General features: G+C 38.0%; 1 protein-coding gene across 1 annotated transcript; it reads right to left on the bottom strand.

The window, feature by feature from the left end:
* Positions 1 to 2258: 2258 nt before the first annotated feature.
* Positions 2259 to 22907, bottom strand: kmo (kynurenine 3-monooxygenase; the record flags this gene model as incomplete). The annotated part of the gene is made up of 15 exons (XM_079249415.1): positions 2259 to 2405; positions 4507 to 4566; positions 4643 to 4744; positions 8676 to 8758; positions 8856 to 8913; positions 8993 to 9140; positions 9677 to 9798; positions 13707 to 13778; positions 13867 to 14032; positions 17506 to 17593; positions 20495 to 20543; positions 21359 to 21448; positions 22209 to 22306; positions 22483 to 22552; positions 22845 to 22907. 15 exons carry the CDS (start codon positions 22905 to 22907, stop codon positions 2259 to 2261), a joined length of 1416 nt encoding a protein of 471 aa, XP_079105541.1.
* Positions 22908 to 25390: the final 2483 nt, after the last annotated feature.

Genomic DNA, 25390 nt, shown 5'->3' with positions numbered 1-25390 from the left:
TTTCATCCACACAACTGCTCATGATTCTCATGATTTAGATGCTAAGTCACTTAACCCTTTGAGAGATACATGTTTTTACGCACCAGCTCAAAAACTGCATCCCCATAATGAAAAGAGTTTCTCTGAAATTAATGTATAGCACTTGGCCATAGTGTGCAATTTATGAAAAAACCAGAGGGGGTGGACGTTTTAAAAAATCTTTTTTTATAAAATGACTGGCAACACGTTATCTTTCACACAGGTTTCCTCATTCCAAGCTGGAAGAAAAATCTGGAAAATAAAAATGAAAGTCAGTATAACGTTCCCGAAATTTTGGCCTATTTAAAAGATTCTTATTATTTTTTAATGCCCTTACCTGTAAAACTAGCAGAAGAGTCTGGTATGGGGAGGGATCTCAGCTTTGATTGCCCTTTTCCCTGTTAATATAGCTTTTAATATAGCTTTTTGACTGCCTCAACCAAAGACTGGAATATTAGTCTATCTTCCCCTGGGATGAAAAATGAATGACCAGAGGGGGGGACATCAAATGCAGTGGGGGGGGTAAATCCCCTCACCCCCCCCAACAAATCACACCCTGGACTACCTTTGGTATCATAGCAAAGGGAGATTTGTTGAAATGTGAGGTTATCAATATCTGATGAAAAATAAATAATGATGGCACACAGCACAAAAGGTTTCAGACATGCCTAAAAATCAGACAAAAATCAAAACACATGCATCACTCTCTGGATGTTTGTATTAATCTAAAGTTCATCGTAGAAAATGCAAACATTATGTCTGCAAAGGCCAGCTGCAAAGTGGAGCAGATGAAAATTAGAGAGGTTTTAGTGCAGACATTTCAAGTGAGCTCTCAAAAAAGGCATCATTGGTGAGGACCTCAGGTTTTTAAAGTTGATATCCTCAATAATCCTCATTACCACGCTCAGTTTGAACTTCTGCAAGTCATCTAGACCACATTAACATGTATTGGGCTGCTGCCATGTGATTGGCTGATAAGTTATTTGTGTTAACAAGCTGTTGCAGAGACACCTAATAAAGTAGCTGGTGGGTGTGTATCTGAAACTTGGCCTTTTACCAGAGTCTAAAAGCTTCATGTCATGATTTTTAGAAATGTTCTGAGTCAAAATCAGTAAATAAAACATACTTAACAAGCAGAAGCTGAATATACTCAAGGTCCAAGAAGCAGAGACCTAAAAAGAGAAAGTACATTAAAGGTAGAGTATGTAAGATTTTCAATATTTTCAAAATATTGAAAGCTGGTGGTGGAAAGAATCGCCTTGAAATCTTACATACTCTGCCTTTAAACTTGCATCTTCTTCTGGTTGTAAAAAATACATGCATAACCCCCTCCAATCCAAATTACTGCAGCTTTACTTAAAAACAGTCTTGCAGTTTGAGGACCAAAATACGGCAGAGAACTCTTGTCCTAGTATGAACCTAACAGACCCTTCAGGTCATCTGGATCTGGTCTTTTATCAGTTCCCAGAATGTCAGAATGACAGTTGAAGAAGCTGCATTCAGCTTCTATGCTGATAAATGCCACAGATCAGCTGAAAAAAAGTAAATCCAGGTTAAAGACCCCCCTCTTCTCAGCTGCATTTCAGTAGCTTTTATTGAAAGTTATTTAAGTCCAAATCTGCAAATATTAATAGTTTTTATGTCATCTTATTTCCTTTCCTTTCTTTCTTTCTTGTTTTAATTTTAAATTAAGCTTCTTATTTTCTAATGTTTTAATGTCTCTCTGAAGCACTTTGAATCCCCCTGTTGTTGAGGTGTGTTATCCAAATAAAGTTGCTTTGCCGATGAACACAGTATTGTTAAAAAAAATAAAATCAAAATAAAACAAGCCACAGAAAAAAACAAATCTCCCAGTAACTTTGATGAGCGGTAACATTTATTTGCATATACAAGCAGCTTTAAGCTCACACAGGTACCTTAGACCCTGTCTAAGAGTTTAATACTGATATCTTTTTTTACATTGCAACTTTTCAAGTAATCTAATCACTAACTCCACCTCCAACCTCTTTAAAGCCATTATTGCTTCATCGCTGATAAAATGTTGTCAAATTGCACCATCCATCACTGGGACAAGTTAAGGCAGTCATTATTATAGAGCATAATTTCCCTGGCAGAACCTTTGCTGTGAACCTGATGATTTAATCAAAATCTAATTAAATTTGGACGCCCCTCAGCTTATTCCTATGTTGAATGCTCCAGTCACTGCACCTGTCTGGCTGGTTTTGAGAAGGTGCCAGCAGTCAGGGGGTCTTAAGAGCCACAAGCTTGTTCCACATCTTCTCAGTGGGGATGATGAGTTTGTTCATATCTGGAGGATTTTTAATGAGCAGGTAGGAGCCTCCGAAAACAGCTCCCACAGCACCGAGCCGCAGGCTGTAGTTTATCACCTGGGTGAAAAACCAAATAATAAAACACTCATTTGTTTGATTCACTTCTATAAGCTTTAGACACACTTTTAAGTGGAATATGAATATTCCATAGGAATAATACAGCTGTAGCTCTAAACCCTTATCAAATGGTATAACATCTTTGCAAAGACAATAAAAAACATTCATATATATATATATGATAACATTAGAGAAAAAAAAAAACAATTCATGCACACAAGTTAATTTGACATCTCAGGTAGCCCACAAAAGAAAACGGCAGCAAGACAATTTACAATCCATCAGAAAGAAAGTTGACCTTGCAAATGGAAAAATCAAATTAATAAACAAAAAAACAAAAAAACAAAAAATATATATATATATATATATATATTTTTTTTTTTTTTTTTTTTTTTTTTTTTTAAATTTTATTAATCTTTTTTTTTACCAGGTAAAAGCAATTAAGAATAACTTTTCATTTACAATGCTGACCTGGCAAGAGACCCCAGCAAACAACACAAAGACAAAAACAGACAAAACATACCAGATCAAACGAGGCCAAAAAAAATTGTAAAAGGTAATTATAGACAAATCAAGACTCACAACCAGAAATAAAAAGATTGCAAAGGTGAAACAGCTTAGATAACTAAAACTTATGAAGGGAAGCTAGAGTGGGGGTCAACAATTACAACAGATGGCATTGAAGTATTTCAGTTTCAGTCTAAAAAAGGTTGTTGATGGGAGTGAAAGTTTAAAGGAATTTCCCATCCTTTGCTGCAGTAAAGTCAAAGAAATCCTGACCAGGGACAGTTTTATTCTTATTTCTTGCAATAATTCAGCTTTGTACCCTTGATCATTTCCCGCCAAATTTATTCCATCTTTAAAAACCCTAAGAATTTTAAGGTGTTCTGAACTTTGGTTTTCAGTAAAATATCATTTGTGCCTCTAGCTGTTTTACCACTGACTTTGTGTGAGTGAGTTATAAAAACCCACTATGTTTTCTTTTTTCTTTTTCTTTCCTTTTTTAATTTATTTTTTTTACTCAATGTACAATATACCATAGATAAGAGATCTTTTTAAATTTGGGAACTTTTTAATTATTTTTGTCATTAACAATGACATTAACAATTGATCAGGTAATAAATTACCCATGATTTATTTGCTCCACTCATTTTTAGTTCTAATTTGTTTCTGGGAAACAAGACAAGATTTCATGTCTGTGATGATCAGGTGTAATCTGAAATGACTGTCACCTGTCACTTACCTTCCTGTCTACTTTCATTTTCAACACCTGGTCCAATTAACATGGCCAGAAAAACTCGTTTTAAATGTCTGCACACGGCATTACTTCTCATGAATACTACTTACTTCTTATGCAGGGAAGTGTGAACAAAACAAAGATGAGTTGATAAGAAAGGAGACGCTGAAGCATCTTTTCTCAGTATTTTGACAATTCTATTATCCTTTTTTTTTTAACGACTGAGTTTTTTTCTCTGGCACCCTACACCTCCACAACTTACAACCTATCCTCTAAGAGCTGTGGATGTTTGAAATAAACTTCTTTGTAATCAATCAAATTCATGACCGAATTTACAGAGTAGACTGGATAATTTGACTCAATCAAAGGATGATAAATAGATGTATATAATTCTTTTTGAGAAAAAGTTTGTTCTTTTGTCTTGTAATACACAAACTTTAACCCAACTCTATTTCAGTATCACACTCATTGTCGTCGTCAAAAGTTGCTGTAGGATTTTATTTGCAGCTTTGCCCGCTCATTATTTTTGAGTTAAAACACTGTGAGGGAGGCTGTGAAACTCCCCTCTGCCTCTGACCATTAGTGCAGAAGCCCAAGCACTAAATGGTTTATCTGCAGCCGGCATGCTGGGAGACGTTTCCCCGCACTGTCTGAATCAAAGCAAAAAGGTTTACCTAGCGAGAAGCATCCATTTTTTACACTCTGCACTGATACTACTGCCATTTCAAAACAGTTCTGTGTTACAATACAAACTGTTTAAAGGTATGAAGTCAAAACTCATTTGTCAAAAGTTACCAGAGGTGTAAGGTGTTTTGAAATGAAAGAGCATGAAGAAAAAGGAAGCAATATCTGAGAGAGTTTTACTTTGTTTTGCCAGTGCCAGCGCTCCACAGCTACATGGTATCTGGTCCTAGTGAAAGTCACCTGGAGACAAAAACAGAACACTGATTTCTGGTGTGGACAAACCAATACAGTCATTCTTCATCAGCTGCACACTCACCATTGTGTAGAGTGGGATTACTGCCTTTGGCATGAGGAAGTGGAGGAAGTTATCAACATACTTTCTGAAAATAAACCATTTGGAGTTGACGTGTGCTCGCATCTAAAGGGTAAAATAAGAAAAGTGTTCATGAGGTGGACCATCTGTCCAGCATATCATCATGTCTCCTTCATTCACACTTTGACTCAGCAGCTTTAAGGTTCAGAAAGACAAAACTGGACTTCAGAGATACCATAGTACCATAGATGCCATTGTAAAATTGGTGGGACAAATACTGCCGTTGTCATGTATGTGGTGGACCCATGGCAAGCAGTCATAAATGGTTTATTGTGAGAAACAAATCAGTTATTTTAAAAATGTTTTTAGATAACAACAGAAACACAGTTTTCCATGATTTAATATATTTTGTAGGCAATAACATTTGATTTTGTTACAAGCATCACCTTTAAGAAAACAGAAACCTTGTCATGGTCTTTGACTCAGATCTGACCTTTAAAGCCCACCAGGGGTTTGTTTCCAAATCTGTCTCTTCTCACAGTACTAAAGTGGGACCATGTTTCTGTCTGAGTGACAGATACAGTGATGTGCACTTTCATGTCAGCTAGGTTTCAGTACATTAATGCTCCTGATGCAGAACCCTCCAGCTCGAGTGTGTACCGGGACCTGTGGTAGAAAACACACCGGCTGTCTTTCAAAAACTCTTAACACGTATTTGCAGCATGTCCTGATCTTGCAATGGAATATGCTGTGTCTCACATGCTCCCAGCATGTGAATCACTGCAGGCCTTCAGGTCAACTTGGCATGGTCCTGTTTGCTGTTCCACAGTGGAGGACTGAAATGCTTTAGTGATGCATCTTTTAGCTTTTATGTTCCCAGCCAGAGGAACAAACTGCCCGAGGACCCGAGAGCAGCAGCAAGTGCTGAAATCTGTCACTGTAAACCTCTTTAGCCTGAAATTTGAATAGGAAATGTCTGTAGAAATGATCCATTTCTGTAATCAGTTCCTTGACATTAAGTCATCTGAGAAGCACTTTGGACCTGGATAAAGCATGTCACACTAAAGTTTAATAAAGTTTGACTGAACTGCTGTGTTAAAAGGGATTAAGCTGATATAAATATCTTTAAGATGGACAATGAAATCTCTGCAAGAAATCTTTGGAAAACAAATCTTTTACTGGACATGAGATGAAATGAAGCTAGCCACTGTCAGATGTGATTTTGAGTGTAAAATATAATATGTATGAATTATTTGGTGTTAAAACAAAAAATATAATAAATGGATCAAATCAATACTGAGGTTTACTGATAGTTGGATATGGTAAAACCACCATCCCCTCCCATAACACACACACAGACACACACAAACAAAAAGAAAAAAACACCAAATACTGTCTTGCTTAAAAAAACAATGACACTTTGTGAACCTGAAGACATAAAAACACAAGTGGTCTAATGCTCATTTAAACAACGTGTATGCCTTTTTTAGATAAAAGCCTGCATTCCCCTCTAAAGTAGCCTATTGGTGGGGAGACGTACATTCTGTAGACTAATTAAATTTTAGATTAAGTCTCGTGTGTTTCAGATAACACACAATTTCATTGGGTTTGCTCAGAAAGAGTGGGACTCTCTCTTTTAGTAAGATTTACTTTCTTGTTATAGGTTGTATAAAATATTAAAATAAAACTGTGAGTGCTTCAAGTTACTGCAACTGTTTGTGGTGGTTGTGCCTGAGGATTGCAGCTCTGCCTCTGTAGGATGAGCTGACTACACGGTCAGGAAAAGGGGTATAGTTGTACATTTCTGTTGCTTGGGGCACATTCTGGACTTCCATACCCACTAGGGCTCACAACTAGACCCTTAAGGTAACGGTCTACCTTTTTTTGACAGTCTGAATGGTATATTTACTCGTAATTCCGAGGATAATATGGGATATATTATTATAAAATGGAAACTTGGTATTTCTTATCATTGTGCAGTCTTGAAGAAAGAAAAATGTCTATTTAAATTTAGATTTTTGCGCTTTGATTTTATGTTTTATTCGAATGCACTATGAGTTAACACACACTTACTAATGTTTTCAATTCATCTAACATTTTCCTCATTTGTATGATCATTGTGGTTGTAGCTCAGGAGGAAGAGTGGTTTTCAGCCAGTTAGTGACCTTGTGGACAACACTGAACCCCATGCTCTCTCTAATGTATTAATTTGCATGTGAGTGTGTGTGGGTATACGTTTTTGTGTGAAAGGAAGAAAAAAAAACCTTTTTTTTACCTTTTTTTGGACTATGATGGGAGATAAACACTTTCTGCTTTTAAATTAGAGCAAGAGGACAGCTGCCACATATAAAACACTGGGCTGAATAAGTACGGTTAAAAGTACAACGGCATTACTTTTGAGGCCAGCACCCCTGTGAAAATACTTTGTAGCCATTAAGGTACAATTAGTTATTTATTTTTTCTGAGTTCCATGTAGCTTTAGGAAGAGAACAAGCAATATGAGATTGTTTGGATCTGGCAAAAGATAATCAATGGCCCACACATCGCTGTAGGTTGTACATGTCTGTTCTTCTTGAGATGTTTGAGAAAGTAAAACCCCTGTGGTTTTCAGAATGTAAGGTGATGTGCTTTATTTTTAATACCTCTGCAGGGTTCTTATCTTCGAACATACAAAGTCAAAGTTTCTATTACTTATTCAGCTGCTTTTATTCTGGTCATGATTCAGTTCCATAAAATCCATAAAATAAGACAGATTTTCTTTACTCTGCTGAACTGATTGGTGACTGATTTTGTCATTTTGAAAATGACAAAATGAAATAGGAATTCTTTGCTGCAGCTGCCCATTATGCTGCAAAATAAAAGAAAAGGCCAAGCCTGCATACAAGTAAGCATTACTTTTATGTGCGACTGATTAGCAACAATTCATGCTGCAAGATGTGAGTGGAAATCAAACTTGTTCAAATTGCACATAACTACCAGATCATTTGCAATAAAGCATAAGAATGGTTTAATGAATCTGGTAAAAAAAAAAAAAAAAAAATGAATGCATTTGCACTTTTCCAACTTTTCGCATGTAAAGTATAAAAAATTATCCATCCATCCATCCATCTTCTGCCGCTTATCCGGGGTCGGGTCGCGGGGGCAGCAGCCTAAGCAGGGAAGCCCAGACTTCCCTCTCCCCAGCCACATTTGCCAACTCTGCGGGGGGGATCCCGAGGCATTCCCAGGCCAGCCGAGAGATATAATCCCTCCAGCGTGTCCTGGGTCTTCCCCGGGGTCTCCCCCCAGAGGGACGTGCCTGGAACACCTCACCAGGGAGGCGTCCAGGAGGCATCCTGACCAGATGCCCTAGCCACCTCAACTGGTTCCTCTCGATGCGAAGGAGCAGCGGCTCTACTCTGAGCCTCTCCCGGATGACCGAGCTCCTCACCCTATCTCTAAGGGTGAGCCCGGCCACCCTGCGGAGGAAACCCATTTCAGCCGCCTGTATATGAGATCTCGTTCTTTCGGTCACGACCCACAGCTCATGACCATAGGTGAGGGTAGGAACGTAGATCGACTGGTAAATCGAGAGCTTCACCTTCTGGCTCAGCTCCTTCTTCACCACGACAGACCGACGCACTCCATTGCACCCGACCCCTACGGCTCCTCCCGCAGATGGTGAGCCCATGGGAGGTGGGGCCCATGTAACCCTTTCGGGCTGAGCCCGACCGGGCCCCATGGGCGAAGGCCCGGCCACCAGACGCTCGCTCTCGTACCCCGCCTCCAGGCCTGGCTCCAGAGGGGGGTCCCGGTAACCCGCGTCCGGGCAAGGGAACATTCATGCCCAGGTTAGTCGTCATCATAGGGGTCTATGAGCCGTGCTTGGTCTGGTCCCTCCCCTAGACACCTGTTTGCCATGGGTGACCCTACCAGGGGCATAAAGCCCCCGACAACATAGCTGCTAGGATCTTCGGGACGCACAAACCCCTCCACCACGATAAGGTGACGGCTCAGGGAGAGGTATAAAAATTATTGTAAAAGAAATATCACTCACTTCAATATAGTTGTACATGGCCAGGTCTGCAATTGCATGATCGTCTGGAACACGGACCCTCGTATACTCAGATAGTACAGCACCTGAGAAAATAACAGACAGCAACATGATTTTTTTTTGTGCACACTCAGCACTTTCTCTGCTACATCTTTACCTTTTGTCCATTTAAAAGGCACTTACTAAAATCCTCATTGAACCGATCCATAATTTCATCAAAGACAATGCAGTCCTCAAAGCCCTACAAAGCACACATGGATGAATGAGTATCTACCTAATTCTCTTTTGCCTTTTCTTCTACTCCATTTAGTGTTACTTACAGCATTCATTCCCTGCCCATAAAAAGGCACCACGGCATGGGCTGCATCCCCCATGAGGACACATTTGTCACCAATGTGATATGGGGAGCATTTAACAGACACCATGGCCTGCGCGGGCAGCCGGAAGTAATCTCTCTTGAGAGCTTCCCTGCAAAGCAGAAATAAAAACAAAAGAATAAACAAACTTAGTTTGAGGAGCTGATTTAATATGATAGCTTTTTTCTAAACACTCTCCTTTTTTTTTTGCTTACAACAGAAGAATCTGTCGCATCTGAGCATGTTAAGACAACCTTACTCAGTCTCTCCTGGTTTTTATTTTATTTGAAAGAAATTGGAATAAAGGATGCATTCAGCTGTTCATGCCCGAGCTCTCTGGATAAAGTCAGCACACGAAGGAGGTGAGAGAATAAAAGCCTCAAGGTTCTACGCCTCATGCATCGCTTCATCACCGGCAACATGTGATTCACCTCAAATTGAAACCTCAAGGCAGAAAACTGCGAGTCTTAGTCTGTAATTTTACACTCCACAGACCGTGGCTGTGGATGTGGCTGGAGTTGATGGGACTAAGGTGCTTATGAGGATGCCTTGGCTGGATGACAAGATAAAGGCGAAAGGGCAGAAAAGAGGAAACAGCAATGGTTGACGGTGGACTCGCGAAGGGTGGGGAGTGAGAAGGTCACTTACACTCCGATTAGCGGGATGGAGTCAGGGAAGTATTTTTGGAAAAACTCGATGACTTCATCTCCTGTGGTGATCTTCTCAAACTCATCAAAGGGCATGAAAAGGGTGCAGGTAAATGTCTTGTCCTAAATTGGGAAATAACCAAAGTGCACACTGATATTAGCTCTAAAATCCATTGTGACGTTCCTGTTCTCATGATCACGCAATCCTTCACATGATTAACTCTCACTAGCCATTGTTTGAAAAGTGGTGCTGAAAACCATAACAGACTTGTAGAGTTTTGCAGGATTTTGATATATTCTGCAACCTTAAATAAAAGGCAACACAAACATTGTATATATGCTGTTGTAGCCATTATCATTAAAACGACCAAAAGAAGAACTGGTTTCTGGACTTTTGCTTCCCGAAGAGCGTGTGTTGAGTACAAAAGAACCCTGAGGTCTAAAGCTAATGGGTCAGCCCTGCTGCATCCACATATGCCAACATATACAACTATGTTAACAGTATGCTAACATAGTTGTTGCAAATTATAGCATTATAAACATAAATTTACCAGGTTGACCAATGCAATATAATTCTCTAAATCAATAACAGGACACACTTGTTATTTAATTGTAATGTACGTTAGCATTGTGCGTCTGATTAAATATGCCTGTTATTCATCTACCTACTAATCGTTTTATGTTTTTGATCAAGGCTTTAGTTCTCAGAAATGCAATAGGGTTATATGGTTGCAATTGGTTTTAAATGGCATTTGTGCTATAAAAAAATTTTAAAAAGGGGGGATATTTGATTATCAGTAATTCAGTTCAAATAACTTCTATTTAATTTAAAAAAATAATGGAACAAATAGTTCTTATAAAGAAATGTTATGTACACAGAGATGACAAGACTTTTCAGAAGAAACCTCTGACTGAAGGCCTTCACAGTTCATTGGCTTTTTGATGATTTATACATTTTCCTAACTGCTTAGTCCGATTAAGAGTCGCAGGTATAGACTCTGGTCGCGGAGAAGCTGGAGCCTATCCCAGTAGTTTTTGGGCGGAAGGCAGGGTACACCCTGAACAGCACAGGTAAATGTTATACTTTATTTTTTCCTTGCTCTCTTTGCTTTATTTATCAGAACAGAGGGCAACCAGCCAAATATTGGCATGTCTTGATCCAGAAGCTGAGTCTCTGTCTGTTTCCTCCAGTTCTACAGACCCATTTCTATGGACCTATAAAGTAAATATTTGTCTTTGTATTCAGTATTTGGCATCAAAATCATTTTCATAATAAAAAGGTTATTTAAAAAATTATATGCGTTTAAGAAGCTTTTTGTCTTGAGGTTTTCACATCTGTGATCTTTATGTTGTGATTTTACTGGTACACTGTCAGCTCATTTTTAATCATGCAAACTTTCCAAGCTGTTATGTTTTTATCAAATGACTTAAATTAATTTCAGGTTAACACAGCAGTCATGTTAACCTATTTAGTTTCAACTTGGTATGTTTATAACCTTAATCCTGATTTTCTGTGGATTCCTTTCATTCATTCAGAACCACTGAGTCACCAGACGGCTGGGCCAGTGGAGGTTAATTGTGCCTCAAATAAAGACATCAACCAAGACATTTCCATGATCCAGAATAGTTATAGTCAGGGAAGCAGCTAATGTCCCACAGACTGTATGTCCCATGTGTTGTAACTGTGCTTTGTTTGTTGTCTCGCAAAATAAATCTTTTATCTCAATTAGACTTTCAAGTTTTATAAGTTTCAAGTTTATGATTCCTAAAAACTGTTTTTACATTGTCTAGTTTACATCAAGAGGGTGTAATATTTTTACAGTTGGTACATTGTCATGGCCAATACTTAGGATAGCAACAGAGCAAAGATAAGTCGAGTTAAGTTCATTTAGGAATTTAAACTTTTTCTTTATAAAGTGTGTTTATCTTTCATGAAGCTGGCTGCTACAGCCAACAAGCTGTAAATCATGTCAGCTTCTACTCTGAGGGTGACTTCGCAGCCTTCTTGTTCAATTTCCATTGTACAAGTTGGATAATGAAACAAGTTGTTGCCTCAATGCACGGGATTGCATTACACGTCTTCATTCAGTGTGACAGTAACACAGGCAAAGTGTAAACCATGCCCTGGCAACAGGACAGCAACTCACTTATATAATGCTCCAAAAATGAACCTAAAGAAAAACGTCTCACTTTATCACAACATCGCAGAGGTGGGTCGGAAATATTTTTGAAAATTTAAAGCTATTTTAATGTTACGTGTTTACAAAAACATATTCTAGTCATAGTCATACCACAGAATAACTTATGGGCTCATAAACTGCTAAGTCTTAGCTTACCTTTTAGTTAATTTCACCAAAATCTGAAAAATTACAGCTTTTTTATTATTAATATTTGTATTGTATTCATTACAAAATACAACCATATATGATTTTTTTTAATTAAACAATATTAAAAAATACTTTGTGGAAAACTACTTCCTGAAGTTTGGAGCCCACTGGTGTGTTGCTTCGCTTTGTTTTTTTGTCCTCGGGACATCGACATGATTCATTTGTCCAGTTTCCAAACCTTTTCTTACCATAAAACTTTGAGGTTGCTTTTTCAGACAGTGACGGGTCACTGCTCAGTGATACATTTCCCAATCGATTTCCTGGGTTGGGCCGAGTCTGAGCTCTCAGTATATTCTGCTTTCAGTTCACACTGTGTACTGTACACATCAGTGTCATTGCTTCATCTTTCCAAAGAGTTAAAAAAAAAAAAAAAATGCTGTTCCAGAAATGCTCAAGTTTTTTGTTCAAGCCCGATCTGACCTTTTACTGCTCGAGGATTATAAATGGTTTGCAACCTCTGGCAAACCGTTTGCATTTGTTCACATTTGAAGTCATTTCTTTTTTGTAGACTTGGGTAAAGATGTGTCCTCCTCCTACATTGTTCATCGACCACTGCTGTCTTCTGTGGACATCCAGGCCTCTGCTCACTGCTGTGCTCTTTTCTTCTTCTTCTTTTTTTTTTTTTTTTTTTCAAATCCAGAAAGTAACAAACTATTGATTTGAACACTCGTGTTCTTGCCATATTCCTGATATATTTGACTTATTTCTGTGGGCTTACAATGGTCCATTTCACTGGCATCGAGAGTTCTTTTCACTGCGTGTTAAAGACTCACAGCAATAAGAAATCCAAATGCAAATGTCACACGAGGCAACAGTTCACGTTAGAAAACGCATCATGTGGTGCAATGAAGACACAAAACATTGCATGCATCTTAACACAATCAATTCAAATCTAACCCCAAACTCCAAGCAGACAGAGTGATGGATGAAAGTCAGCTGAGGTTGTGTGCATATCATTATCTCCCATCTGAGCAGGTACCATCTAGCAGCATAAGAAAAATCTTCCCAGTGGACCTTTAAGCAGTGTCACTGTTTCCATGGCACCCACATCAGCAAGGATGCTTCCCTTCTCCTCCCTTTTTTTTTTTTCTCAGCCTTAAGGTGTTTCTGGCGGCTCAGGCAGTAAGTGACAACATGAATGCACTCTAATGTTAGCTGTCTTAACCTGGCCTCACTGTGGAGAGCAGAGTCATTGTGCTGAGTCAGCCGTGCAGAAAAAATCATTGCAGGATTAGAGGGGACATATGAGACATAGAGAAAGGTCTAACAAAGACAGGATGAGACACAGGTGAGAAGGAGGACGCAAATGCAGTATGAAAAGTAGGATAAACCTCAGGGAGCCAAGGCATTTTGCACTCCATGGCTTCTGATGAGTAAGCCTCCACTGCCTGTGGGGAGGGCTTAGTTAACTCTATAAAGACATTCCAGTGGTCCAATATGGCCTCAAATTTCTGAATTGGTAAAGGTTTCATCTTTTTTATTACTTAGCAAGGCGAAGCAAGTTTAATTATATAGCACCTTTCACACACAAGACAAGTCAAAGTGCTTTATGAGTTATCCTTTATAAAATATTTGGTCACAGGCTGACATGGTTTCATTAACAACAAAAGAAAAAAAAACAGAAAAAAAGAAGTTTGCTCTCACCAGGTTGGGAAGGGCGATCATCATGAATGTGTTACGTGGCCAGATGTGCAGATAATTAGGTTTCATAGCAAACTGGAAATATAGATTAAGGAGGAAGGCTGAAATTAAATTAACTTAGAGATGATAATGACGGAGCTTACAGCCACAGCAGGGGACCGACCTCTCCATTGATGGGCGGCATGGTGAGCTCCATGTAGCCGTGAGGGATGTAAGTCTGGCTGTAGTTGAAGCGGCTGCGGCGGAGGAACTGCTTGCGGATGGCAGAGAAAGCTCCATCACAGCCTACAATCAGGTCTGCGTGAATCTGCTCCATGGATCCATCTGACCTGAAGACCAGAGCAGCAACAAAACAAGTTCCCTTTAGTAAAGACATCCATCAGTCTCATAGTTGATTTGTAAGACCTTATTGCACAGCCTGAAAAAAAAAAAAATCGAAATACTGAATAATTTAATGAGCAACATTTTGGGACATCATTAGGCTTCCTGAAAGCGATGTCCCACTGTCTTCACACCTGTCACCCCAGCTAACACAGCAGACTTGCAATAAGTCTTCCTCTCAATGAGAGAGTGTGATAATTGCAAAGCCCTTTGGGTTTATTCCTGCCACAACACAGCTGCATTTTTTAGTTTTTTCCCCATTGATCTTGTTTATCATTTTCTCTGCACTGGCAGGCTAAAATTCGTGCTTTTTACATGTTGTGATTTAAATAAAATCACGGCTGAATGGTGTAGCTTGTGTTCATTCATTGTAACTTGGCTTTCAGTTGGTGCACGCTGATGCTGGTATGTTGCTTGATAGAGCCACTTTTATAAACTACACTGAATTTAATTAAAAATTAATTGAACTAAACCTGCCTGAACCATTGCTACCTGTTTTGAGTTTATGATGCCTGAAGTAAGTGTTTGTTATTTCATGACCATTTCACTACTGTTACTGTATTATTAACTGTCATCTTTGTTAAAAAAAAAAAAAAAAAAAAACATTGAATCTTAATGTTATCATCCGACACATGAAAAAAAACACATTTTTCTCTAGTTTCGTAGTGTAACTTTTAAAGGGTTCATTGTAAACACTGTTCAAAACTTAACAGGAGTTCCCAACATCTCTAGATGCAATCTGATGTATCTCACAAAAACAGTTCCTGTAATAATACCAGGATTTACTGATCTTATGTCTGATGTTGCTCACACATCAGCGGACACGGGTATATTTTATAAAATCACTGCTAAGTACATCTGCAAATTTTCTTGGCATCCCATCTTCTTTTTTAATGATCCTTGCATAATCATGTTCAGCACTGCCAGATTGTTTCAGCACCATAAAGATCATCTCGACATCAATGAGTAAAGGTACAGAGTGTAATTTTTTAGAATTTATTTATTTAGTCTTCCCTTCATATATAGTACTATATCAAATAGCACCATGTATGTCAGTATGGGCAAAAGTAATTTGTAGAGAACAAAACTAAAACACAGAATCTATTGTCAGATTGTTCTTACTAGTAGAACTGTACAGTATGTCAGTTTTTAGGCAGAGAAAAAGATGGTAAAACGGGATTAATATACTATGAAAATGTGGTTTTATAAAAGAAATGGTTCCATCAAGACCCTAATGTTAAAGGTTTAATCACTTAAAAGCAGAGGTGGCAATTCCTGGTCCAGAAAGTAAAAGTCCTGTCCGGCAGCTGGTCTGATCAGTCACCAAACAAGCTGAATTTAATGAGCAGCGTTTATTTGCCAGGTACAGGTACATCCAAAAGCATGGCAGGACTTTCGCTTTCTGGACCAGGAATTGTCACCTCTGCTTAAAAGGGCAACACCAGAAAGGCTTGCCTTCAAATGCATATGTTAACAGTAAGATATCCACAAATACTCTTGGACTCTGTAAATTGATGGTATTATCAACTAAATTACAAAAAAAACATCAAAAGATTTGTGGGATGGCAATATTTTCTTTTCTAATACAGAGGAAAGAAATTTCAGAACATCCAGGGATACTGGAAGCCTTGCTGCACATTTCACTTAAAAGTAAATTCAACTTTTTATTTCAAGATTTGAACACCTCAAAGTCATTTTCCAAACTCTTCTAAGAGAAAAGTTTGATATTACCAGATTTTTGACATGACTAATCTGGCTGTCAGTAAATCTTTATAGAGGACTTTTAAGTTTTCAATCACTAGTTTAGGACTCTGCTGGCAGCTCTCTGAAGCTACTGCTGCATAGTTCTCTAAAAGAAAAATGAGCATAAAATAGGCTGCATGGTGATTTGCAGATAGTACCACAATTTTTTTCACTGCTAAGTTCCCTTAGCTGGCGTTTTTTGCATCCCGAAGCATATTGTTCACGAGCATTTATTCAAATTATACTAACATACTAAAGATTCTTCTACTTAGGCATTCTAGTTGCTAAAATTTAATAAACTTATATAAATGTAAAACTGTTACCAATACTGGAGGATTAAAATTTTATGTCAATCCAATCCTAAGAATGCTAACGAGGACCGAGAGGCTGAATGTCACTTTGCTGCTAATATTGTGAAAGACAAATGTATCTGTAGAACCACCCACCACATTCTGAGCACGTATAAATGTAGTTGTATTTGTTAAGCCTAATTCCTAAAAGACAAGTCTAAACCTGACACACATCGGCTTATTGCACCCGCATGTCCACAGCATCTCTCTGTAATCCACTCACCACCTCCAAACTCACAGTGCCGGAAGTGTAAAGGCAATAATTCAAAAGGATTGGTGATTCAATAACAGTTAAACACATTTAGTAAATGGATTTATTATAGTCAGTGACAGTTTTCTTTCCTCATGGAAATTGCAGGGATATGGAAGTTGACAATGTGCTCAGCATTGTTCATTTGCTTGTGTATGTAGTACATCTGATACTATCTGGTTTCCTGATTACAGCGTCATGAAGAACAGCAGCCAATTTGTTATTGCATTTACCAGCATCTTCAGATGTTTATTTCAACATTTCTCTATTAGCATGTTATTAGATTTACAACATTAAAGTCGATTATTGTATACAGTGTAGATCATATAAGGAATGGAGGTTGTATGTATCCAGTTCATGTCTATGGTGATCTGTACATTTCCTAACAAGTAATAGCGATTGGAGGAGATGCAAATTAGTATGTCATACAAGCTGGACACAAACACAGCAAATATAAGCTTTCATTGTTCAGCCACTGGGGAAGCAGAAAAATGCAGCCGGGTGTGTGAGGTACGCCATAGATTTTGGAGCCCTCACATAAAATCATATTTAATTAAAATGAATAAAATATTTAGTTTGTTTATTGTAGTCATATAAGTCCAGAGATTCACTATAATCCAAATTTCTCCCGATTTGAATAGAAATTCAAACGTGGGCATCGAGTGGGTAATTCAACGTTTCAGATAAGACTGAATTTAATTTAAGAACTCAAAACAAATTTAACAGAGTTAATGCACATGCATGATATGTTAATAATGAACTAAGTACACTAATCCCCACAGCTAAAAAGACCCGAAGGTGTTTTTGTGTTAATTGGATTGTAAATTCTGTGTCACATTCACCTCAAGGACAGCCAATTATAGAGTAACTAAAAGTCACTCACAGCAGCTTCAAAGACATGTTTATCACCTTTCCCAACCCCAGGCAGTTAACATGCATGTGTCCACGTGTATTACATGCAACAGCGAACAGGAAACATGATCAATAAATCCAAAGAACTCAAATGAGCTCCTAGTCTTTGGTAAGCATGTGTGTGTGTGTGTGTGAGTTCACATATGTAAGAGCTTTAACTATTTACCTGACAAAGGTCATTATCCCTGTTTCAGCGCTCCAGTCCTGCAGTTTGTGATCGAAGTTCAACTTTGTGTTTGAATACTTCTCTGCCTCTTTGAGAGGGAGATGCAACAAGAAGAGATTATACCACAGACACAGGCATGACACAACACCAGCAGTTTTATAAGACTGACAAACAGCTCATTAAAATATACAAGAAACTTGAATAAAAAGCTAATAGAATGGAGTAATAACTCAGTGGTCTGACAGAAAGTCAAGGGGAAAGCGGCTTTATGCTGATCAGCATGAATCTCCCGAATAACATAACGCAGCTGTCAGTGTAGCTGCTTCTGTGAACACCAATGTTTGAGATGTCACACTGCAAAATCTCTTTATCTCAATCTTCTCTGTTGAAGCCTGGATCGGCCCTGATAAGAGCGACGACGACAATCAGCCTCTCTTTCAGCACATCGAGGCAATCTAATTAAAGACAGAGCCAAGCTGTCACACATTATCTGCAAACCTACGCCGAGGCTCCTCATTAAATATTAGGCAAAATCCTTCTAGCTAAAAAACTAACACATTCCCTGATGTTGCCTGATGCACTTAGGCACTTTAAAGTCTGCCAAGAAGCTTACGCAGAGGGAGCATCTGCAGTAGTTGGAGCCTTGCTTGCTAGCAAACATTCTAAATTAGGACAAATGACAGGAGGGGAGAGGGAGCATTTCCCTTTGAATTAAAGTTTTGTGCAACCTTTGAACGCATGACACATGGAGAAATATTTAAACACAAACTGTAAATTGACACAAGGAATGAATGGAACAGTAAAAGGGTATTTCTCCCAAGTTAAGTCCCAATGGTAAGCAAAGAAATGTTTACTGGAAAACATTATTTAAATGCATTTGATAAATGTCATAAATATGTGACTATATGAGCTGAAAGCCTCCAGCAAGGAGGTAACAGGACATTATAATGACAACAGTTGTGTATATTGATTTATGATAAGAAATTGTTCATCCTTCTGTGGAGTGGGAGAGTATTTTGGGATTACGGCTGTGACTACTCCAATATGTAGCTTCTCTACATCATCCGCTATATGACACTGTGACGTGGCGTTCTTTTCATCTCTGTGGTGGTATCACCTTCTGGTAACACGACAGCCAGAATGTGTGATAGTAACACTTAATCTAAAATTAGATCTGTGCATTAATCTGTATCTTCCTTGTGACAAATTCTTCAGTTTTATCAACCTGATAATACTCACTGGGGCTAATATAGGAAACAAAACAGAAAACAGGTAGTTAATGCAGTTTGCTGTGCTAAAAGCATTCTTTGTTCATTTGGCGGGATGTGTTTATTCTGCTCTTGAATTACACTAAAAATCAGAAAAGAAGAAACTTTAAAATTGTACAAAAAATATTTGAATTCATGAATGTTTGGATTTTAGCAACTGAGATCAAATCAGGATCAATGATCAACCCCATGTTGTATCAAAGCAACTAAGTGTATCCCACTCATTTTTCCTTTTGTTTTAAAAGATAATATGTCACCCTAGATTTTATAATTTAATGTCAGGTGCAGACGTCATGTACACAATGACAAAACTCAGAAGCTTCGTGTTTTATTATGAGTCACACTCATAGTTTTAACCCTCAGAACTACAAATACGGCAACATGGAAAGGATATGAAACTAAATCAGATTTTTATTTTGTGCTGGTAGATACAAGTTGTGCTTGTTTTTTCAATTGATTAAATACAGGGGGATGTTTTTAGTCATGAAAATGCAGTGAGGAAGATGACATACTGAGAAAGAATAGGGAGAACTGCATGGAGTTGAACCCTTTGACCTTTTAAAACTGGTAATCATTCTTTGTAGGACAGCATCACAAAATGTCTGAAGATTGTCCAGGTCCAACTGTTCAGGTTATGCTCATCGCTCTTATAGTTAGTCTAATCTTATGGGTAGTCTAGCCAATCTGTATTTATGTAGCAATGGGGATGTTACCTGATGCACGGAGAAGTACCTCGCTCTATTTCTCTAATATATTAATGTATACATATATGCCAATATTGCCGTCTCTAACTTATTTCTCCTTTTTTTCTGCAGGTCTTCCTGAATAAGTGCAATTGTACATGTTGTTCTGTCTTTCCTATCATCTCCACCCCAACCAGTCAAGGCAGATGGCTGCCCTTCCTGAGCCTTGTTCTGCCAGAGGTTTTCTTCCTGTTAAAGGGGAGTTTTTTCCTTCCAACTGTCGCCACGTGCAGCTCAGGATGGGGGATTGGATTGAAGTCATGACTCGATGCAATCAGTTGGTTTCTATTATAGGCCATATATGAATTGGCTCGAAATGATGTGTATGTAAAGTGCCCTGTGACAACACTGTTGTGAAGTGGCACTATACAAATAAAGTTGAATTGAATTGAATTGAATTGAATTGAATTGAATTGAATTGAATTGAATTGAATTGAATTGAATTGAATTGAATTATATTGAATTGAATTGAATTGAATTGAATTGAATTGAATTGAATTGAATTGAATTGAATTCAATTGAATTGCACTCCTTTATGCAGAGATCCTTAAACCCACTTTCATGAACACATAAACTGCTGTGAGTTTCTGTTATTGAATGTTTGGTTGTGGTAGAAAAGTTACTCACAAATATTGTACATAAGTGGGATTCATTGCACGGACTGCATTCTTATCATTTAATGTGGTTTGGGTGCATGATCTGCTTCCTAATTTTGTTTTATGATATCAAAGAGTGTAGAGCCTTAAACTGCAGGACGCATGCAGATAAACCAATGTTTTAGAATAAGTTGCCATCACTTGATGCAGTCTTCTTCACAAAAGTGCAAATGTGAATTAGCTAGTTTCTGCATCAGGTGTTTAGACATGACACAAGCTGCCAACAAGGTTACTTCATTTTGCATGTGTGAAAGAGGCTTTTTAAAGGTCAGAGCTGTAGTTCTTTTTAGTGACTCATAAACGACATTATAAACTTTCTTACCTGTTAGTAGCTCTTTGTTCAGGTTGGCGCGGTCGACAGACAAGATGTACTGAAAGCAGAACAATTTGTAAAGTGGTGCAATTTGCCACAACTTTTCAATCAGAATTGCGAGTGCATTTATTTGAAATGGGGACAAGAAGGCTCAGAGGTTTAAAATCTCTCGTTTCTTTTTATGACATGATCTTTTCACACAGCTTTCATGAATACTTTGATGTTGTCTTGAACCATTGAAACATCAATACTGAGATTACCAGCCTCTGCCAAGCTGGTAGTTGTGTATAAGCACAATTATTTTAAGACAAGTCATCACATTCAAATCACAGGGTCATATTTTAAAATGCCATCTCAACCTTTGTTTAGCTTAACTACCTAATTATTAATCTGACAGCTCGATTGGATCCGTTTGTTGCATCGTTCCCCGTTGTAGCGCTGAAACCCAAAGTTGCTGTCAGACACATGCAATGTCTAACAAGCAGCGGAGTGAATATTTTATCTGAAGACTGTGTTTTCATGTATGACGCAATTCTTACAGCATGTTTGCTGACAAGCAGATGCTTACTGTATGGATGTAATTTAGTATATTTTTCAGCAGCAAATAGCAGAGAAAGATATAAGGTCCATGCTGTCGATCAGCAGCCATTGACAACAATTATGGCCATCAAACTTTGCTAACGGGGTTATGTCAGAATTTAAATGTAAGTTTTTGTTCATTGTCTATGCAGGTAAGAGTTGGCTTTGTTGTAGAAACAATATAGAAACTTGAAGAATTACACAAATATGTAAGTGTACAATAGCTCGAAGCTAAGAAATGGCAGCAGTTCTGCAGCTGGGAGGAAGATTAAATGTCACAAATGGTAAGTTTACCTGGCCTTTCTTGCCATAAGGGATTGGAGACTGTTTCCCACTCAGTGAATGGATCATTCTTGCATGCATTGGGATTCCCTGAGAGACAATCTGAGCCAAAAATAGATCAATATAAATATCAAAACCGATAGGAAGGGTCATTTAGAATATATCTGTATAAAATGGTTTGCAGCACATAAATGTGTTTGCTTAAAAAAAAAAAAAAAAAAAAAAAAAAAAAAAGAAAAAGGACATCACGACAAACAGCTACAGCAGTAAGTGCTGTTGCAATTGCTTAGCACTGCTTTTATGCATCTGGCCTTGAGACTGTTGGTGTAAACCTGACAAATCAGGCCTTGTTTTGTCATGCTGAAAACTCATGCAAGTGTGAAAAAAGGGTCTGATGCAGAGCCCCAAGGCCTGCTTAACTAACTCAGGGCAGCAAATGTGTAAAAATTGCTGACCTAACCTGCCAGAGTAAAATACTTGTTCTAAACATGAGCTAGAAGAGAAGAAAGCAGCATGGTGTGAGACTAAAGCATGGTCTCATAGTTCATATTTTTATTACAAATCAACAGGAAAAAATGCTTCTGTGGAAAATTGTCCATAATATTTAGTGAAACTGGCTTTAGCTTCTTTGTTACCACAAAATGTTGATCAAGTGTACTACTGGATCAGCAGTGGCATGGTGGTGATAAAGAAGTTAAACAATAGTAGGAATAATGGATTATCTTTAAAAATGTACTGTGTGTGGCTGGTTTCTTTCAATGCAATATCAAGAATAACAAACAAGCTAAAAAGGGCAATGCCCCTGTGGTCTAGCTTATCTAATCTCCACTTTATTAACAGTAAATCCATTCAATCTACAAACCTTCTCCTCCATTCCAACATGTTTTAGCGCTTGTCGGCCTCTGTGAGACAAGGCCAGGTTGATGCTTCTCCCCCTCACAATTTTGGCTTTCCGGATATCTGATCAAAAACACACACACAGATTCATTTTTGGCCTGGAGAGGTTGATGTTAAAAGTTTTTTATGCTAATCAGGAACATTGCAGTTGACAAGAGGGTGCATTTTTTTTAGAGACAGAAGTATCAGCTTTGTTTGGACTGAAAAAGTATGCTGGAAAAAGAGCTTTGAATTCTCACCTTCCCTGGTTTCAAAGACCTCCACCTCAAAGCCTCTTTTGGCAAAGAAGCAGGCGTTTAGTGCCCCAACCTATGAATTGAATAGAAACATGTTCAAAATCACCACTTCTGCACGGTCACACTGGTGGCTGAACAATATTAAAGCTCCAGTGTGAGAATGCTTCACTCTTTACAACTGAAATGTAAATACCCTTCTTCACCAGACTGTGTAAGAATATTGCTTTGTTAAACTAATCCCTCAATAAAAAGCAGGTTGCCATGGAAAAAAAGAAAACACAAGAAAAAAGCAGACCACAAAGTCATGAGATAAAAGGACAACATGCAGACTGAATTAATAATTCACTTTCATTTTCTTTTCTTACCAAACCACCGCCCACCACTGCAACAACTTTCTTCTCAGTCTGTCTGCCTGCTGTTTCCTCCATGTTACTGGGGTTTCTCAGGGGCTCTGACCCTCTCACTGTCCAGTTCAAAGTGATCTACTGAACAGCTGAGTTAAGATTATAAAGAGGAGGAGCATAGTGGATCCTACTGGAATCTCATGAATGTCACTTTCATAATCAGTTCCCCTTTCAATGCAAACAGGAACAGCAGATAACACAGGGCAGTCTGAGCGGCATCTGTCAGTTCACTTTGATGTCAAAACGCCAGAACTTCATATCATATGACATTGTGAAAACTTGTTTAGTTTAAATAAAAAAGAATGTATTCTTGATTGCAAAAATATCTCAACCTGTTGTGTTCTTGCTTTTTGTTTTAAAGTTCCTTAGCTTTTTTCAGCAGTTCATTTAAAACATGTGAAAATAAAAGATAATTAAAACAAAAAAAATGTTTGTGGTCATCTTATTAAAAAAAATAACTTGTCCAACAGGTTTCTGGTCCTGCTATATCAGGCGGTTGACATGAAATATTCACGTTATTTAGAGTTAGACAAGTAAAGAATCATGCTGCCATCTGGTGGCAAGAGGATGACATTGCATAGAAATACATAGGTAACATATACATTTATTTAATTTATTTATACTTAAAAATATTTTTAAAATACTGCATTTAAAAAAGAGGAAATAAATGTAAATTAAATCAACTTACCACATTTTTCACTACCAGTCTAAGACTATCAAGGAAGATTTGGAAAATGTACACAATTGTTTTAGTTTTCTTTTTTTATTTTCTTGGTGGTAGATTCAGTGGTAAAGTTTAAAACTGAATCTTAGTAATACTATTGTACAGATACTATCACAGTCATGCCACAACTATGTACTTTGATTACAGTATAGTATATATATTCACAGGCGCATTATTAGCATGGATAGACACAGCAGCAACATTTACCATACACAGCCACACTAACACCACGATTGGTACTTTCAGACACAAAGAGATAAAATCCTTCGAGGCTACCTGTGATTAGGTATTGAGCTGTGTTGACGAACTACTTGAGACTAATATTTTTAATTGCTCCTGAAGGTGGAGTTAATTTATTCAAATAAATCAACCATAAACCTTTCAGGCTCTTTGATATACTTTGATGTACTGGTTACTCCGAAACAGATCATCGGAGCAGAGGAAATTTTCAGATGATGCACTGTACAATAAATCAGGAAAACAAAGAGGGCAGGAGTCAGGCCCGTTACTGTTGTCAAGATGAAGAATGTATTGTATATTAAGAGCTGTGTAATAAGATAGTTGTGGAAAAAACATAAAACCTTCAGGCTTGAATCAAAATATGAATAATTTGGTCAGAAATGTTACTGTTCAAAGGGTTCTGGGAAAACTATCCTGCTAATGGACCTGCATGGGTCGCATTTAATATATGATAATTTCCACTCACTAGATGCTAATTTCTCCGCTCCATGTTTAAAAAGAGTTCCCAGTGAAAAAAGTGGTTTTCCTTCAAGAATGAGTTAAAGCAATACATAAGTTCATACCCAGCCACAGCTCTGAAAACCCAAAGCTATAAATGACTAAGCAGGAGTGAAATGTTCTGTACCTAGACCAGAGATACTTCAAGGCTCTCAGTAGTGGCCATCAATAACTCAAACTTGTCAAACTGTGTTCCAACTGGTTCCCAGGACCAGTCACAGTTCAGAGAAGGCTGATGATCAGGTGTACAAGGGACTTGTTTCATCATATCAGAACTGTTTTCTTTTCTTTTCTTTTCTTTTCTTTTCATAAGTTTAGTTTGATTAAATGTCCACCAATCTGACCAGTGGGTTACCTAAAAGCAGGACTTCAGGTTAAATGTCTATGGCTCATTGATCATAGACAGAGTTTAGGATGTTCTGATTGGGATGCGGCTAATGCCGGTTTAGCTAGTTTGAATTTGAAAGTGAGATGAAGCCTGCATGTTATTATACTGACAATAAATAAAGTGAACATAGAAGAAGAGAAGAAGAAAAAGAACGAGTGCCTTTAGCCATTCAAACTATATGACAATTGACTTTAGTTGTTAAAACACCTCCAAACACTTCAAACAGCATATTTAAGCGTACCACTTTAAAGAGTCGAGTCAAAGGGAAGACTCCTTTCCTTTTGACATTCAGAGGGCTGTTCCACTGCTTGAACTACATGTCTGTATGTATTTTTGCATCTCCATTTGTCAAAGATTCATAGTTTGACAACTATTTGATCTTGTTATTACACGTTCTTTGAAATTTTCTGCAGTAATTCATTAGGACACACTACACCTTGAATCCACAGAAACCACAAACACACAAACATATAACACAGTTTTTCACTGCTCAGTGTGTATAAAAATCCGCCACCTCTCGGTGTTTTAATGTGTAAACCAGCATTAAAATCAGCATCATTTTTCTGATGGTAAGTAACGGGGTGTTTTCTAAAGCTCTAACGACAGTAACTCATTGCACTTACTGCCAAAGTAACTTACTGCCAAACTTATGTCATA

The sequence above is a fragment of the Telmatherina bonti genome (genome assembly GCF_933228915.1).
Source record: "Telmatherina bonti genome assembly, chromosome: 11".
Taxonomy (NCBI): Eukaryota; Metazoa; Chordata; class Actinopteri; order Atheriniformes; family Telmatherinidae; genus Telmatherina; species Telmatherina bonti.
This window is presented reverse-complemented; position numbering and strand designations above follow the sequence as displayed.